The sequence below is a fragment of the Trichosurus vulpecula genome, chromosome 4 (assembly GCF_011100635.1).
Source record: "Trichosurus vulpecula isolate mTriVul1 chromosome 4, mTriVul1.pri, whole genome shotgun sequence".
Lineage (NCBI taxonomy): Eukaryota > Metazoa > Chordata > Mammalia > Diprotodontia > Phalangeridae > Trichosurus > Trichosurus vulpecula.
The window spans coordinates 259,007,942-259,024,442 of NC_050576.1; the positions used below are offsets into that span (position 1 = coordinate 259,007,942).

The following is a 16,501-nucleotide window of genomic DNA, read 5'->3' on the forward strand; positions in this document are numbered from 1 at the left end:
AAGCACTCAAAAGTCAGAAGAAGTAATACAAGAATACTCTTAAGATCTCTCTGAAGAACTTTGGAATCTATTATGTGACATAGGAGGCACTGGCAAAAGACTGACCAGCATGGTATATCCACATCAAAGAAGGTGCTCTGCTGTATAAGTGAAGCAAAATTGCAGTAGCTCAAAAGAAATATGAAATGCGTGAATTTAGGTGCATCTCTATTCCAAATGTTTGTACAGACTATTTGTGCCCAAACTGACATAGAGTCTTCTGAGCTCATATTGGTCTGATCAGCCACCGTCAGACACACGACATTGACTGTGACATAGTGATGTAATTTTGGTTCTCTCTGAGTACAAAGGATAACAACCAACCAATCAACGTTATGTTACTAAATTATTGTCTAGAATTTAGTCACAACAAGCTAAATCGAGTGAACTTGCATAATTTCCCACCCCTCTTCTATCAAGTATACACATGATAGCCCTCTATTAAGGACAGCTCCTTCATCAGGGGAGGAAGCTACACAGATTCTAATGACAGCTCTCTTGTGAGGGGAATTCCTGAAGGTGCCAAACCAAGTGTAGGAAAGAGCAACCCATCTATGCTTTGATCCCCTTTAGAAATCAGCATCCAGGACTATAAATTTGACACTGATAACTTTGAATTATAAACCTATCAGAATTGACCTCTCTTGTTAGGAAAATGTCTTTAAAAGTCTGAACAAGGGCAGTTAGGTATCTCAGTGGATAAAGGTTGGAGTCCAGAAGGACTGAATTCAAATCCAGCCTCAGACATTTACTAGCTATGTGACCCTGGGCAAGTCACTTAACCCTGTTTGCCTCAGTTTCCTCATTTGTAAAATGAGCTGCAGAAGGAAATGGCAAAACACTACAGTATCTTTGCCAAGACAACCCCAACTTGGGTCACAGAGTCAGACACAACTGAACAACAATGGGGGAATTAGCTTGGGGACAAATTGTATACCTTGTCTGTGATAATAAACTCCTTTTTGCCTCATTTTCCTTACCTTGTCTTATTTATTAGGTGAGAGCCTAATGAAGATTTTTCTTTCAACAATATATTATATTACTTTATATTGTATAATATATTACATTAAATATGTAATATATTTACATGTATATTTATAAAAGTATTGGAGAAAAGCAAAGTAATTAGTAAATACATACACACATATTTGTATGTATGTGTGTATATTTTAGTGGTTCTGCTAAAAGAGGAGCAAGTTGACCAGAGGACTTTATAGTCACAGAGAGGAAATAGAATTTCAACTTTATGCACTTTTACCAGAAAGCAGGTTGTGCAGGGGGAAAATGCTAAATTTGGAGGCAGAGAGCCAAAGTTCAATCCTGTTTGCTACCAAACCTATGAGCTGGGGCAAGTGTCCAGTAGATGGGGAGCTCCTAGAGATCAGGACTGTTGGTCCATTGGCTTTTGCATTCATGGTGCCAAGAAAAGTGCCCAGCACAGAGTAGGCAAGTAGCAAATGTCTATGGAATTGACTGAAACTCCCTGGGCCTCAGTTCACTCATATATAAAATAAGAAGATTGAGCTAGATAACCTCTAAGACCCCTTCCCAGGTCAGAGCACCAGGCTTGGAGTCAAATGCTGACTTTGTCACTGACTGCCATGTGAAGATGTTGGGCAATCCGCCTGTCCTCTCCAGTCCTTGGTTTTCTTATTTGACAAAGTTGTAATAAATGACTTCAAACATCCCTTCCAGTGTAGGTATATGATCCTCTGATCCCTTTTAGATATTATTGTACATATCAACCGTTGGTTATTTTTATTTTTTCCAACAGTGGGACACGGAGTACTCTGCCTGCTGTGAGTTTTGTGGATGTGAACTGAGACCATTTCCTTCCCTGGATGATATTGATTTTGACCCTGAAACCTATGAGAATGTAAGATGTGTGAAAAAGCCTGCAAAACAAAGGTTTGCTAGGGAAACATTTACAAAATACTATAGTGTAACACATGGTCTGAGACAACCATCCTAATCCCTATTCACACCAATAAGTCAAGTCCCCAGAGAACTGATATTGTACTTCTCTTTAGGAGTCTAAGGGTAGCCCTGAGGGATTGAGGGTTGTTTTTCTAATGCCATAGTTAGCTCACAAGCTCCCTCCAGTGCCCTATGATTATTGGTTGATATCCATTAGCTAGCCAGACTTAATTAGCTTTTAGAAAGAGTTATTTATTTACTAATGTGGAATAGTTACCTCAAAGCTTCTTTCTGTGACCCATTCTCCAATAAGTACATGGAATCCAGGGGAAAGTGGACTTAAGCTTAGAGATCACAAACAGGTAACTCATAGCTTCTGGAAGACCTTTTTTTTTTTTTTCTGGAATCCTGAAGACATTTCCTTTAGCTTTTCGTCTGTCCTTGACTCTCAATAAAGATGCTGCCATCAGCTGTTCCTGAGATGTTGCTAGGATGCTGATGGCAAGTCCAAAATCCTCAAGACCTTTCAGAGCTCAAAAGGACTTCCTCAAGCTAATGGGCTAAGGAAGAGACCCAGGTGTACACATTCCCTGATCTCCCCAAAGAATTCATTTGGCCTGGAACAACTCGATGCCAGGTTGCTTGCCTCTCAGATTCCTATTAGCAACTTGGTTTTATGCAAATCTCCAGTGGGCAAGACCAAGTTCTTCAGTCAATCAGAAGAGGATTCCTTTGACATCTAGAGAGGTGTCCAAGCCATGCTCACTAGTGACCAGTTGAAAGATATTCTCATGTGATAAATGTATCAGGAAGAGAGGTTTTTAACTTACTTTAAGTGGGATGGGATGATGTGATTGCTTTACTCACCCACCCCTCTACCAGCATGTCTTCATACAAAACTTTAACTGTAATTTTATGGGTGGTCATCAATTTTTAAACCAACCTTCCACCTAGTTCATCAATAATTAACAAACACAACTTTGTTTTCCAGCTCTTCTGTTGTCTTGAGTTCAAGAAGCTATTTGAATATGTTCTCCATGAAAGGAACCTAATCGAAAGTATGTATCCAAAATCAGATTTAATCTCCATCGAGCCCCATGCAGCCTTTGGCAGTGAGCAGGAGAGACTCAAAGCAAAAGAAACAGCACTTCGGAGGTAACGTGAATCAGCCTGAGTGGTAGCTCCTAGCACCTAGGTGCCACATGTTCTTCAGATGTTAACTACAGACAGCGCAACTTTGATCAAGTGCACAAAGACCCAATGGCATTTAGCAGCAGAGCTTCTCATCCAGAAAGAGATGGACCATCTAGTGGCTTTAGAGTCAGTTCCCTGGAAGGGAAGTCAGAGGGCATGTGTTTGAATCCTGGCTATTCTATGTATTAGCTGACCTTAGGGAAGTCATACCACTTCTTTGAGGAAGCCCACTCTCCTCCTGGCATTCAATTTCCTTCTTTGTAAAATGAAAGGGTTGGACTAAGAAATGGCCTCTGAGGTCCCTTCCAGATTTAAATCGATGATTCCATGCACATAAGCACGTGTGTGCGCGCACATGCGCACACACACACCCTTCTATATCTCTGGGGACACTGAGATAGATAAGACAGACTCTACTCTCATGGAGTTCAGGAAGTAGCAAGACTTCCAGGTTGGTCCCATCAAATTAAAGTTATAATAGATTTCATCAGGTTACCAAAAGTGGGGAGGTTTGCTGGATCCACAATCACCTAAGTATAATTGCATCTTGGTATCATATGTCTTCATTTCTTTAGACAGCAAGAGAGACAGATGGCCAGAACCTTTGCATTCATGGCAAATGAGCCAGATGAGGGTGAGTTCATTCTAGCTAATGGGCAGCCCAAGATAATTAAAACACCTGAACCTTTGCTATCAGCATTTTAAAGAATAACCTCTTTGTTGTTGACTTTAGGATACAAACATGCTAGAGGAAGGTCTTTGCATACTGGGTAGCTTCTTTGGTTGGGAGTTATGGGAGGACATGAATAAGAATCACATGGGATGAGAAGGTCTGGATTGGGGCAGGGAGTGCCTACATTAAAGAGGTCACTGAGCCAATTAGGGGCAAAAATCTCTTCAAGGATAACAAAAGATCGATGAACTGAAATGCTAATACAATGGAGTGTTCTAAATAGAACCTTAGACATTCTGGCTAATTGGAAACCCTTTTGTATTTCAACTCTAATTGAAAAATCTGAGTTGGTTTTTGGCCATTTGCTAAGAGCAGTCCCCCAATACAGTTGAATCTTTCTTTGTTGGTTGAGGGCCCTACAGACCCTCAGGACCAACCTTTGGAATATACATTCTGACTGTATAATATTAGAGATAGAGACTGGATTCAATGGATAGTGACCATGAAAAATTTTTAAACTGCCTCAATCCTGGACACAAATTTGCTTTCTTTCAATTTGTCTCATTCTCTTAAAAATGGAGTACCAGAAAAAATCCACATAATTGAGGGTTCCACTGTATTGGATTGTGGATAAAGAAGGTCTCATACTCAATGCCATTCCTTCTTTATTTTCTTCAATAAAAAAATCCACAAAAATATCTGAAAGAATTAGAATTGGAAAGTTGCAATACAAATTAAACTTCTGTATTGCGTGAGAGTTTCTGGAAAAGTATTGAGTTGCATATTGATGTTAGAGTTTTTCTAAGCATTCGCTTGTGCTTTTTTTTTTTTTAAGTCGGTGTAAAGCAGCTTAGGACAATAACATACCAACTTGCCCGGAACCCCTCAATAAAAATACTGGTGGATGAAGACTTAGGTGATTCACTTGAGGATCTATGTGCATTTTCTATTGACTCTGGTGATATTTGGATACTACCTTGCATAAAGGTAATTTTTCTCTGTCACTTTTTACTTGGTTTTTATTTTTCTAACCCATGTTGAGCATTTATTTAAAGTCATGAAATAAACATTATCAGGAATGAGATAGTGTGATATAATCATAGAATTGTAGACAGAGTTGAAAAGGGTTTCACAGATCATTTCAACCAATTGCTACTCAAATCATCAATCCTGTCTACAGAATTCCCAACAAGTGGTCATTCACCTTCTTTTTGAAGACTTCCAATGACAGAGAACTCATGGCCTTATAAAGCAACTCGCTACACGTTTTGACAGCACTAATTTCTTATGAAGTTTTTCCTCATGTTGAGCTAAAGTCTGCTTGTCTATAATTTCTAACTAGTGAACCTAATCCTGTCTTCTAGGACCAAGCAGAACAATCTTCTCTAATATACAGCAAACTTTGAAACACTTGAAGACTGTAATCATGTCCCCTGCCCATAGTCTTCTTTTCTCCAAGATAGGACATCCCCCAATCTCTCAAACAGTTGCCATGTTGCATAGTTTCTTGTTCCCTCAACATCTTGGAAACTGGCCTTTAGACATGCTCTAGCTAATCAGTGTCTCTTCCAAAATGGGGTGGTCAGAGCTTAGCCCTTTTTTTGCTAGCTATAGCAGCTTCATAGCTCATGTTGAACTTGGAGTGATAAACTGAAAAACCCAGATATTTTGGAGACAAACTGGTGCTTAGTAACATGCCTCTTATTTTTAAAAACAGTATTTTATGTGCTTCACAATTATATTCCAAGACAATTCTTAGCATTAATTTTCAAATTTTTCTCCCTCCCTCCTCTCCCTTCTTAAAATGGTAGGCAATTTGATGTAGGTTATATATGTGCAATTATGTAAAACATTTTCATATTAGTAACAGTTTTGAAAGAAGAAAGAGACAAAAAAAAAGAAGAAACAGATCAAAAGGAAAAAAACACACACAAAAAAAGTGAAAAAAGTGTACTTCAGTTGCATTTAGAATCCATCAGTTCTTTATCTGGATGCGGATGGCATTTTCTATCATGAGTCCTTTGTACTTGTCTTGGATCATTGTGCTGCTCAGAAGAGCTAAGTCATTCAACACAATGTTGATGATACTGTGTACAATGTTTTCCTGGATCTGCTCATTTCACTTTGCATCAGTTCATATACGTCTTTCTAAAATCTGCCTGCTCATCATTTCTTATGGAGCAATTCCATATTCCATTGCATTTATATACCACGACTTGTTCAGCCATTCCCCAATTCATAAGCATCCCCTCAATTTCCAACACTTTTCCACCATGAAAAGGGCTGCTGTAAATATTTTTGCATTTAGGTCTTTTCCCTCTTTTTATGATCTTTTTGGGATATAGACCTAGTATTGCCAGATCAAAGGGTATACACAGGTTGATTGCCCTTTGGGCATAGTGTCATAGTGTAAGATGCCTTTTAAAACATCTTAGTCTGACAATGAATTATATATAGAATTGATCTTCCTGTTCAACTACATTTGTCTCTTTAGACACTACCCGCTTTTCTCATTTCTCAGAACTGACTATGATGTGATTGGCATCAATGCTTTTTTCTTACTGAGCCCACCATCCCTCTTGAGCCAACTTCAGTTTAATTTGATAAATTGAGAATCTCCTTTATGATACAACAAGAAACATTAAGTGCCTACCATGTGTTAGGTGCTGGAATATAAAGACAAAATCAATAATTCCTGCCCTCAGGGACCTTACATTCCTCTACTATACAAGAAAAATTGAGGCAAGAGAGAGCTGTAGGAGGGGAGAAAAGGAGAAGGAAGGCTTTGTGGAAAAGGTGGCAACTGAGCTGTACCTAGAAGGAAAAGGATTCAGGGAAGTGGGGATGAGGAAAGAGCCCATTCTGGGCTTTTGGAAACTCATATAGGTGGGAAATAGGGTATTGAGTCTGAGTGGATGGTGAACCATTTTTATTGTAATGTACAGTTCATGAAGGGGATTGAAACAAACATGAAATAAAACCAGAAAAGTAGGTAGGTGGGAGCCAGAGTTTGCCTAAAATGTCAGACTTAAATGCTATATAGAAAGTAGAGAGCCAAAGAGTTTTCTGAGCAGGAAATTGTCATGCTTAGACCTGGGCAATAAAAAGAGGGTTTTTTTTGGGGGGGGGGGCAACTCTATAGAGAATAGATATGATATCCTTAAGAAGTATTCACTCTTCCCTTGAGAATCTTAAATGAAAGGAAAATCACCACCTCCTAGAGCAGTCATTACACATTTAGATACCTACAATTAAGTACCTTCTGTGCTCCCGGCCATGAATAGGCTCTGGAGATAATAATACAAAAACATAACAGTCCCTGCCTTCAAAGAGCATACATTTTATCAGGGGCATATGACCAGAGGTGTACTAGAGCCAGCTCTTACCCCTCTCCAAAGTTGATTATTAAATTTTCAGTAAGATCATTTACGCCTCAGAAATCAGCAAACTACAAATCAGGATTTCATTCATTGTTTTGTTGATTGTCTAGATAGACTTTAGAAAGTGATTGGGTTGGGGGGAGGGATGTTAATAATGCAGATGAAACTTAAAAATATATCCTGAGTACATTTTTTCCATAGAGTTGTTTGTTAAAATTTACCAGCACACGACCGGACATAATGTATACAGATATAAATAAATGCAAGGTAATTTGAGAAGAAAGCAAGCACAAACAACTAGGGGTATCAGAAAGACTTCATGTCAGATGGGGCACCTGAATTCAGTTTTGATGGAAGGTAAAAATAGGTGAGGCTAAAGAAGTGTATTCCAGGGGCAGGGGACAGACCATGCAGAGGTCCTGAGGCAGGGGACAGATCATGCAGAGGTCCTGAGGCAGGGGACAGACCATGCAGAGGTCCTGAGGCAGGGGACAGACCATGCAGAGGTCCTGAGGCAGGGGACAGACCATGCAGAGGTCCTGAGGCAGGGGACAGACCATGCAGAGGTCCTGAGGTGGAGCTCAGTAGGTCAGCTTAGCTGAAATAAGGAGTATGGGAAAGGACTAGACAGAATTCTAGAAATGAAAGTGGGAGCCGCACTGTGAGATGCTTTAAGTCTTAGGCTAAGCAGATGGTATTTCAGCTTAATAACAGTAAGGAGTCACTATAGACCTTCTGTCTAGGAAATTATAAGGTCAGACATGTGCCTGAAGATGATTGTGGCAGCAGAGTGGAGCATGGATTGCAGAAGAGACTGGAAACAGAAAATTCGAATTACAGCAGCTTAGGCTAGAGGAGTTGATGGCCAGAAATGGGGTAATGGTCATGTGGGTGGAGGTGGGGGGATAGAGTGAGATTTAAGTCCTTGAAAGAGACTCAAGCCATAAGAACCTACTTATCCTTTCTCTGAACTGTTTGAAATCTCCCCCTCTGAAGTTACTTGAGTAAACATACTTAAACTTGGCATTACTTCTCTTCCCAAACAAAGATGGCAGCCTGGTCATTACTTCTCAAGGTTATGCCTACTTACCCTCCAAAGAACCCATGATGAAAAATGTTATCCACCTCCAGAGAGAGATCTGATGAACTCTGAGTGCAGATTGAAGTATAATTTTTTGATGTTTTTCTATATGTTTCTTGCTTTTTCAACATGGATAATATGGAAATATATTTTGCGTGACTTCACATGTGTAACATATCATATTGCTTGCCTTCTCAATAGGTGGGAGTGAGGCAAGTGGGAAAGAGAGAATTTGAAACTCAAATTTTTCTTTAAAAAGTGAATGTTAAAAAAATCTCCACTTCCCCAGTTTGTATTTCCTTTTCTTGTTAGTCATTTTCTAATTTTCCTTAGCCTAAACTTAAGTCTTGAAAATCATGGCAATGACTGTTTTCAGGTGCTTGAAGAGCTTGGAATGTGGAAGATAGAATAGGGAGATCCATTCTGCTTGGCCTGAGAGAGAAGAATTAGGAACAGTGGGTGGAAAGTAGGCAGATTTCATCTTCATTTAAGGAAAATCTTCCAAACAATTAGAACTATCCAGAAGTTGAATAGGGTTATCTCGGGAACTCTTGCATTTCTCCTCCCTAGAGGATGTTTGGTAAGGGCTGGAAGACCATTAGTTGGCTATATCATAGAAGGGATTCTTATTTGAGTGTAAGGTAAGACTAGATGGCCTTGACAGTTCCTTTTAACTCGATCTGTGACCCTATTACACTTAATAATTGCTATTTATAAATATTATTGGGGGCAGAATTTTTAATGTCCATAGACTCATTAATTTCTAAGACTTGTTTTTAGTGGCAGGGACAAAGAATTGAAGCTCTGCATTTAGTAACACAGTTAGGCAACCCTTGGTATTGTAACAACAACGTTATTAGCAGCTGCTGTGGAGGTGTAAGGCCAATAACAACAGCACACAGGAGGGCTGCTAGAACAGGTTCTTTGATTTGCTTTTCTAAGGAAGGCAACTTTAAGGGATTTACAATCTCACTTTAATTAAACATACATATATCATTCACTTAGTTCAGGGGGAAAAGTCAGTACCCTGAACTTCAGAGAAAATGCAAACAGAAATTACAAGTAGAAATTATATAAACAGAGCAAATAACACAAATCAGCAGACAGGGCTTCTAACCATCTGTCCATAGCAATACATACATAGTTACTAGAGAGAAGCACCAACATCTGGGTTTTCAAAGGTGGGGTGGGGTGAGGGCTCCTTAACAGCTACCAAGAGTCTTGTCTGGCCAAGTCACAGGAACACTCTTCCAATGAGTGATCCCCCAAAGCAAAATGCTAACCTCAGAGTATATATACACTTCATCAGGGTCAGAGAGCATCACAACCATGTGACTCAAACTCATGTGACTTAGACTTTCTTGTGACTTAAGCAGGTCATCAAAGACTCTTGATTCAATCAAAGACTCTTGATTCAAACAAAGGTAAGGCTCAATCAAAGGCACTTGATTGCCTTAGTGCTGAGAAGCACTCCAAAAGTAAAAACAGCAAAAAGTCCCATTTTGTTTGCCATTACTGGTATCTATAGCCTTAATTGATTCGTGTGGTCTCCATAGACATTGACAGCTAAATGCACTTTCCTTACCTCTGGTGCACAGAAAATAGAAAAGGAGTTCCTGGAAAAACACTACAAACATGGAGGAAAGTTCCTGACTATGTTTCCAGATGGCACAGCACAAATATTGTATCCTTTCCATTGTATATAATTGTTAACTTCGCCATTCATTTGTGATGCCTTTGAGGGGAGTGCTAATCAATTGTCACCATGGTTCCTCTTGCTTGATGGGCCAGTCGCCAGTCTGTTCTTCATAGGAGAAAGGGATAAGGAAAAAAAAAAGCTTTCTGAAATCTGGAGACTTTCTATGAATTTTCTTTCTATGACATAGTATTTTCTAGTGAGAGTTGTGGAAAGGATCTTTTTTACCTTAGTCCAGATCCAGTGACAAATTGTCAGAAAAACCAATTTTTAAACTTACTATTAATCATACTTAATTACATAATATAATATGATTATGTATTATAATTAATTATTACTCTGTGTCCTGGTTCCAACTCTTTTTTGACTTTTCTGAAAACTGTATCTGATTTTAAAGTAATTCTGTGATGTGTTCACATCAACTCTGAGTCAGAGAAACCCCTTAGATAATTCACTATTATCAGCTAGAATCATGTACAAGGAATCTGTGATCTTATCAGTTTGGATGCTTCTTTTAGTCAGTCAACAAGAATTTATTAAGTATTTTCTATGTGCCGAGCACTGTATTAAATTCTGGGGCTACAAAGAAAAGCAAAATTGTTCCTTGCCCTCAAGAAGCTTACATTAAAGAAAAAACATGGAAACAACTTTGTAAATATATGTGAATGTATGTATATCTGTATTCATATACATACACGTACACACACTATCTGTACTGTGTATCTGTATGTGGTTATACATATATGTGTACACACACACAGATACAGCTATACATACATGTATAAATAGAAATAATAGATACATGTATAATGTGTGGATATAGATATGGATGAAGACACTCACAGTAGGGGTGAGGATGGCAGGAGATCAGGAAAGGCTTCCTACATTAGTCAGGGTGTGAACTGAACCTCAGAGGAAGCCAGGGTTGCTAAGAGGTGGAGGTGAAGAGGATCACATCTTCAGGCAGAGGGGACAGCCTGTACAAATTCACAGAATCAGGAGATGGAATGCTGTATGTGAAGAGTGTGGAGGGAAGTAAAGATTTTTTTAAAAGACTGGAAAGCTTATAAAATAATAAATAGATAGCATTTATATAGTGCTTTGAGGTTTGCAAAGCACTTTACAATTATCTCATTTTATTTTCACAACAACCCTGGGAGGTAGGTGTTATTATTTTTTCCCCATTTTACGGATGAAGAAACCGAGGTTAAGTGATGTGCTCAGAGTCACAGAGCTAGTAAGGATCTGAAGTGGGATTTGAGCTTAGGTGTTCCTGCCTCTTGAGTCCAGAGTCCAGCCCTCCAGTCAGCCCAGCTGCCTATGAAGGGGCCAGGTGGTGAAGGACTTTAAATGCCAGGGGGATTGTATTTGATCCCAGACAAAACAAGTTACCACTGAAGTTTATTAATTAGAGGGTGACATGGTTAGCCTTGCACTTCTAGAAAAACACTTTGGCAACTGATTAGATGAGACTGAAGTGTGGACATACTTGAGGCAGGGAGACCAACCAGAAGGCCATTGCAATAATCCAGGGGAGTGGGGACATGGATACGAGGGATGCTATAAAGGCAGACGATGGCTTGATTATGTGAGATGATGGTGAGGCAGAGTGGATAAGAGAGGAAGATGTCTGAGTAAGGTACAGATCGCACCCATACATACCTGCCCTACTTTGTCTACCTTGGACCCCCCTTAGGAGACCCACCCAATACACTGATGGCCTTCTTTGTCTTCTTCTCCTTCTCCAGTGGGACCCTGTCAATCAATCTATCATCACCTGCCCTCACCACATGACCAGTGCATCTAGTCATTCTGTCACTCAACTAGCATTAAGAGCTTACTATGTTCCAAGCACTTTTCAAAGTGCTGGGACTACAAATATAAGTAGAAGGTAAAACAGTCCCTGCCCTCGGGGAGCCTACATTCTAAGAGGTGAAGATAATACATAAAAGGAAACCAAGGAGGTTGGATGGGAGGACACAGAGGTAGTAGAGAAGTCCTGAGTACATCCTGGGGAGGAATGGGCCAGGCAACATTTTGGTGACTTGAGGAACAGTGGAGAGCAATCACTTGCTAATATGGACAGAGAGCTGAGGGTATAGTCAGGAAGTCCCACCCCTGACACTAGCTGTGTGGACACAAGCAAGTCACAAGCTTCTGGAGCTTTGGATATTCCCCTCAGACTTCTCTCCTTAAGTATAGATGACTGTGTTCCCCACTGGTGGAAGGGAAGGAAATCCCCCAGGGATGAAATCACAGATGCCTTAACTTTGATGTCTGAGTGTAGCACAAAATAACAGAAAGAGCATTTGGCCTGAAGGCAGGTTCATATTCTAACCCTCCCACTTACTACCTCAGACCTTGAACAAGTCTCTTCAGGGTCCCAGGCTGTAAAATTGGGGGGGGGGGTTGGACTAGATGACCTCTAAAGTGCCTTCCCGCTCCAAGTCTTATTCCCTAAATCCTCAGATCCTTGAATCACAAGATCTGAGTGTGAGTCCCAGCTCCAATGCCTACTAGCAGCATGTAATAACAATTTGGCTTGCAGCTGCTGCTGAGATGTAAGACCCAACCAGACCAGCGACAAGGACAAGCCTGCCATCAGCCATCTCACATCCATCTATCCCTTCTATTCTCACTGTCACCATCCCATTCCAGGTCCTTATTACTGCCTACCTGGACTCTCACAATGGCCTCCCAATGGGTCTCCATATCCTGACTCCCAGATGACCCTTCCTTATAAAGTTATTCAATGCTTCTCTATTGTTTTCTAAGCAAAGTTCAAATCCCTTAGCCTGTTACCCAAAGTCCTCCACAATCTGGTGCTATCTTGCCCTCTATGTACTCTGTGCTATGGTTAAATTGGACCACTTGCCCTCCCCTTGGGTTTCTAACCCATTGCCTCCACTATTCTTTATGCCTAGAAAGTCCTCTTCCTATCTTTGTCTGTTGAAATCCTATCCATCCTTTTTGACCCACATCTCCAGGATGGCCTTCCCTTGGTCTCCACAATTGGAAATGATCTTTCCTTCCTCAGACCTCAACTACCCCTTCCTTGACATCTTTTGATTCATACTGTCTGTTCTGTTTTCTATGTTAGTGTTTTCTATTCATGTCAAGCCCCTTCCCAACCTGTAAATTCCCTAAAGGCAGGGACCAAATCTTGTCTGTGGGTCTCCCCCAGTGGTCTAGCAGACTGTTCTGCTGGTAAGAAATGTCTGTTGACCTGAATGGAATTGGGCCAGTTGGGGAAGAAGGTGGTCAATGTTTCAGTGACTCAGTTGTCCTTATCTGATCCCAGCTACCCCTCAGGAAATTTAGCAGCAGTCCTTGTGACCAACAGAGTGAAAGGTTTAATTTGTGTGATCCAAGAAGATACAACAAACAAACCAGCAATTAGGGCAATATTTGATTCCAGTGGCAAAATTACCTGCTACTATCCCAATGGAAACATTTGGTATGTTGTTTGAGTTCTGCCTGCTTCCATGTAAATTTGTCTACTGATGCACCACATTGGGGGACATCCCTGGTAGTTCAAAACTATTTCATTCTGAATTATGGAGCAAAATTTAGATTCCAATCCAAATGGTATTTAAGCTTCTGGACAGAAGAGGTACTTCTAAGGAGCAATTGACTTGCACCATTGGCTAGCATAAATTGTCCTTCACTTTGGGGAAGTAGAGTCAACATGACCTAACCACCTGAAAAGAATAGTAGCTCTTGAATCACAAGACCTGAGTGTGAGTCCCAGCTTCAATGCCTACTAGCAGCATGTAACAACAATGTGGCTAGCAGCTGCTGTTGAGGTGTAAGACCCAACAAGACCAGCAACAAGAGCTGCCAGCACAGGTTCTTCTGATCTGCTTTACTAAGCAAAGTAACTTTAAGGGGTTAACAATCTCACTTTAATCCAACATATAAATATCATTCACTTAGTTCAGGAGAAAAAGCCAGCAACCTGAACTTCAGAGCAAATACAAACAACTTACAAACATACATTATAAACAGACCAAATACAAACCAACATCCAGGTTTCTTCAAAGCCAGGGGGCTCCTTCATGGCTACCCAGAGTCTCCACACCTATACTCTTCCAATGAGTGAGAGCCCCAAGGAAAAATGCCAGCCTCTGGGTTTATATATCCTGTTCAGGGTCAAAGGGTGCCACAACATGCTACTCAGGCCCACGTGACCTAAAAGCATCACAAACATGAGACTCAAACCCATGCAAACCAGGCTTTCCCTTGAGGCAAGGAGGTCATCAAAGACTCTTGATCCAATCAAAGAAACAAAGACCAGACTCTTCAAGGGCACTTGATTAAATAAGTGCTAGAAGAGACAACAGTAAAAGAAAGTCCCACCTTAATTACTGATACACAGCATAACCATATGAGAAATTTACTTAACCTCTTGGAGCTTCCCCATCTGTAAAATGGGCAGAATATTAATTGTACCACCTTAACTACAAGGTCTCTGGGAAACAAGGAGTATGGAAGTCTTAAAGTCCTCTAGAACCTTGAGGGCCTGACATTTAGAAATGCTTACATGCTTTTCCTTGCCCTTCTTTTTTTAGGGTCAACATCAACCTCTTGGGAGGGCAATTTTCAGACCAAGAAGGCAACCGAGTGAGGACGTGGAAATGGTCCAGTACCATGACTTCATTGCCCTTGATTTCATTTAAACCAATATTTCTGTCTTTAAACAATTACGTGGGCGTCCGGATATTAGATCAAGACAAAGTTATTGTCTCTTTTCTAGCACTGGGGCAACAGGCAAGAATGAATGTGGGAACCAAGGTGAAGGTTAGTATATTTTTGAAATTTAATCAATTAATTAACCAGCAAACATTGATAAGGCACCTACTCGATTCCAGGCATTATGCAAGGCTCTAGGGATACAAAGTCAAAAGTGAAACAGTCTCCATCCCAAAGGTCCTTACATTTTTTTAGGGGAGACAACATGTGCCTAGAGGTATATATGAAATAGAGACAAGGTAACGTGGAGGGCACAAGACATCAGCAACTGAAGAAATCAGAAAGAGCTTCACATACAAGTTAACATGGCTAGATGGGAAAACTATGCCCTGGCCAGCTAAGAATGGTTTTTATATTTTTAAATAAAGTTTTATTGTATTTAAAAATATAAAAACCACTCAGCTTGTGGGCTGTACAAAAACAGGGAAAGAGCTAGATTTGAACCTTGAGCCATAGTTTGCTGACCCTTGGTCTAGACCATCTAGTACATGAAGGAGGATAGTTCTCTCGAGCTCTTGGAAAAGATTTTGTCATCCTTTATCCAGAGGATGGTGTTACTGATTAATTCAACCCAACCTCCGCATGGTCGCCATATTTATTACCCTAAAGCATAGGTGGCCTGACCATGTCAGTCCTAGGCTCAAGTAACTTCAATGGCTCCCTCTTCTCTGATTCAGTAGAAATGTTTCAGTTCAGCCTTCATAATCTGCCCCCAGATTAGCACTGCCAGCTTCTTTCATGTTACAACTCCATAATTATACATCCTACATCCCACTTGCTGATTCTCATGTACAACTTTCCATCTCTCAGTTCTATGTCTTTGCTCCCTAGCTGCACTATCACCCCCCCCCCATGCCTAGAATGCTCTCCTTCTTCACCTCTGCCTCCTTTTCAGAGTCCCTGGTCTCCTTCTGAGTCCAGCTCAAGTGCTACCATCTACAAGAAGCTTTTGGTTGGCAGTACTAGGTGGCACTGTGGATAGAGTGCCCAGCTTGGGGTCAGGAAGACTCATCTTCATGAGCTCAAGTCTGGCCTCAGACACTTACTAGATGTGTGTCCTTAAGAAATATACTTACTCCTGTCTACCCTCAATTTCTTCATTTATAAAATGAGCTGGAGAAGGAAATGGCAAACCACTCGAATATCTTTGCCAAGAAAACACCAAATGGAATCACAAAATAGGACATGACTGAAAATGACTGTACAACAAGCTCTTCCTCACCTCAAAATGACTTTTTATTTACTTTGTTTTTAATTTTTTTATTAATTTTGAACTTAAATACAAAAAGAAAAAAAAAGCATTTCCATGTACACACCACAACAAGAAGATTCAATATGAAACCATGAATCTCCATTTCACTGTTTACTTTAAAAACAAACTCTGGAATACACACTGCACATTGTTTTCAAAACTACCCTGCTTTACTGTACGTCCCTCTGAGTTTTCTTTTGTTCTCTGCTGTGCACGTTTTATTTTTATTTTTTTTTCTCTCACTCCCCACTCCACACTAGAGAAGACCACGTGTGTGTGTGTGTGTGTGTGTGTGTGTGTGTGTGTGTAAAACCATACTATACATACTACTATTTGTCATTTTTTTCTCTGGAGGTGGATAGCATCTTCATTTATAGGTCCTTTGTAGTTCATTTGAGTAATTTAATATTAAAAATAACTTGGTCGCTCAGAGTTGTTCTTCAAACAATACTGCTGTTACTGTATACAGCATTCTCTTGGTTCTGCTCACTTCACTTTTCATTATTTCATCCAAGTC

General features: G+C 40.2%; 1 protein-coding gene across 1 annotated transcript in view; it reads left to right on the forward strand.

Moving 5' to 3' along the window:
- ERICH6 (glutamate rich 6) overlaps positions 1-16,501 on the forward strand; it is a 65,069-nt gene that overhangs the window by 27,371 nt on the left and 21,197 nt on the right. Inside the window, exons 8-14 of the mRNA XM_036753241.1 lie at positions 1,814-1,915; positions 2,948-3,111; positions 3,726-3,784; positions 4,659-4,810; positions 9,883-9,968; positions 13,282-13,437; positions 14,552-14,780. Of these exons, the coding sequence (XP_036609136.1) occupies positions 1,814-1,915; positions 2,948-3,111; positions 3,726-3,784; positions 4,659-4,810; positions 9,883-9,968; positions 13,282-13,437; positions 14,552-14,780 (948 nt within the window). The remainder of the gene's footprint in view (positions 1-1,813; positions 1,916-2,947; positions 3,112-3,725; positions 3,785-4,658; positions 4,811-9,882; positions 9,969-13,281; positions 13,438-14,551; positions 14,781-16,501) is intronic.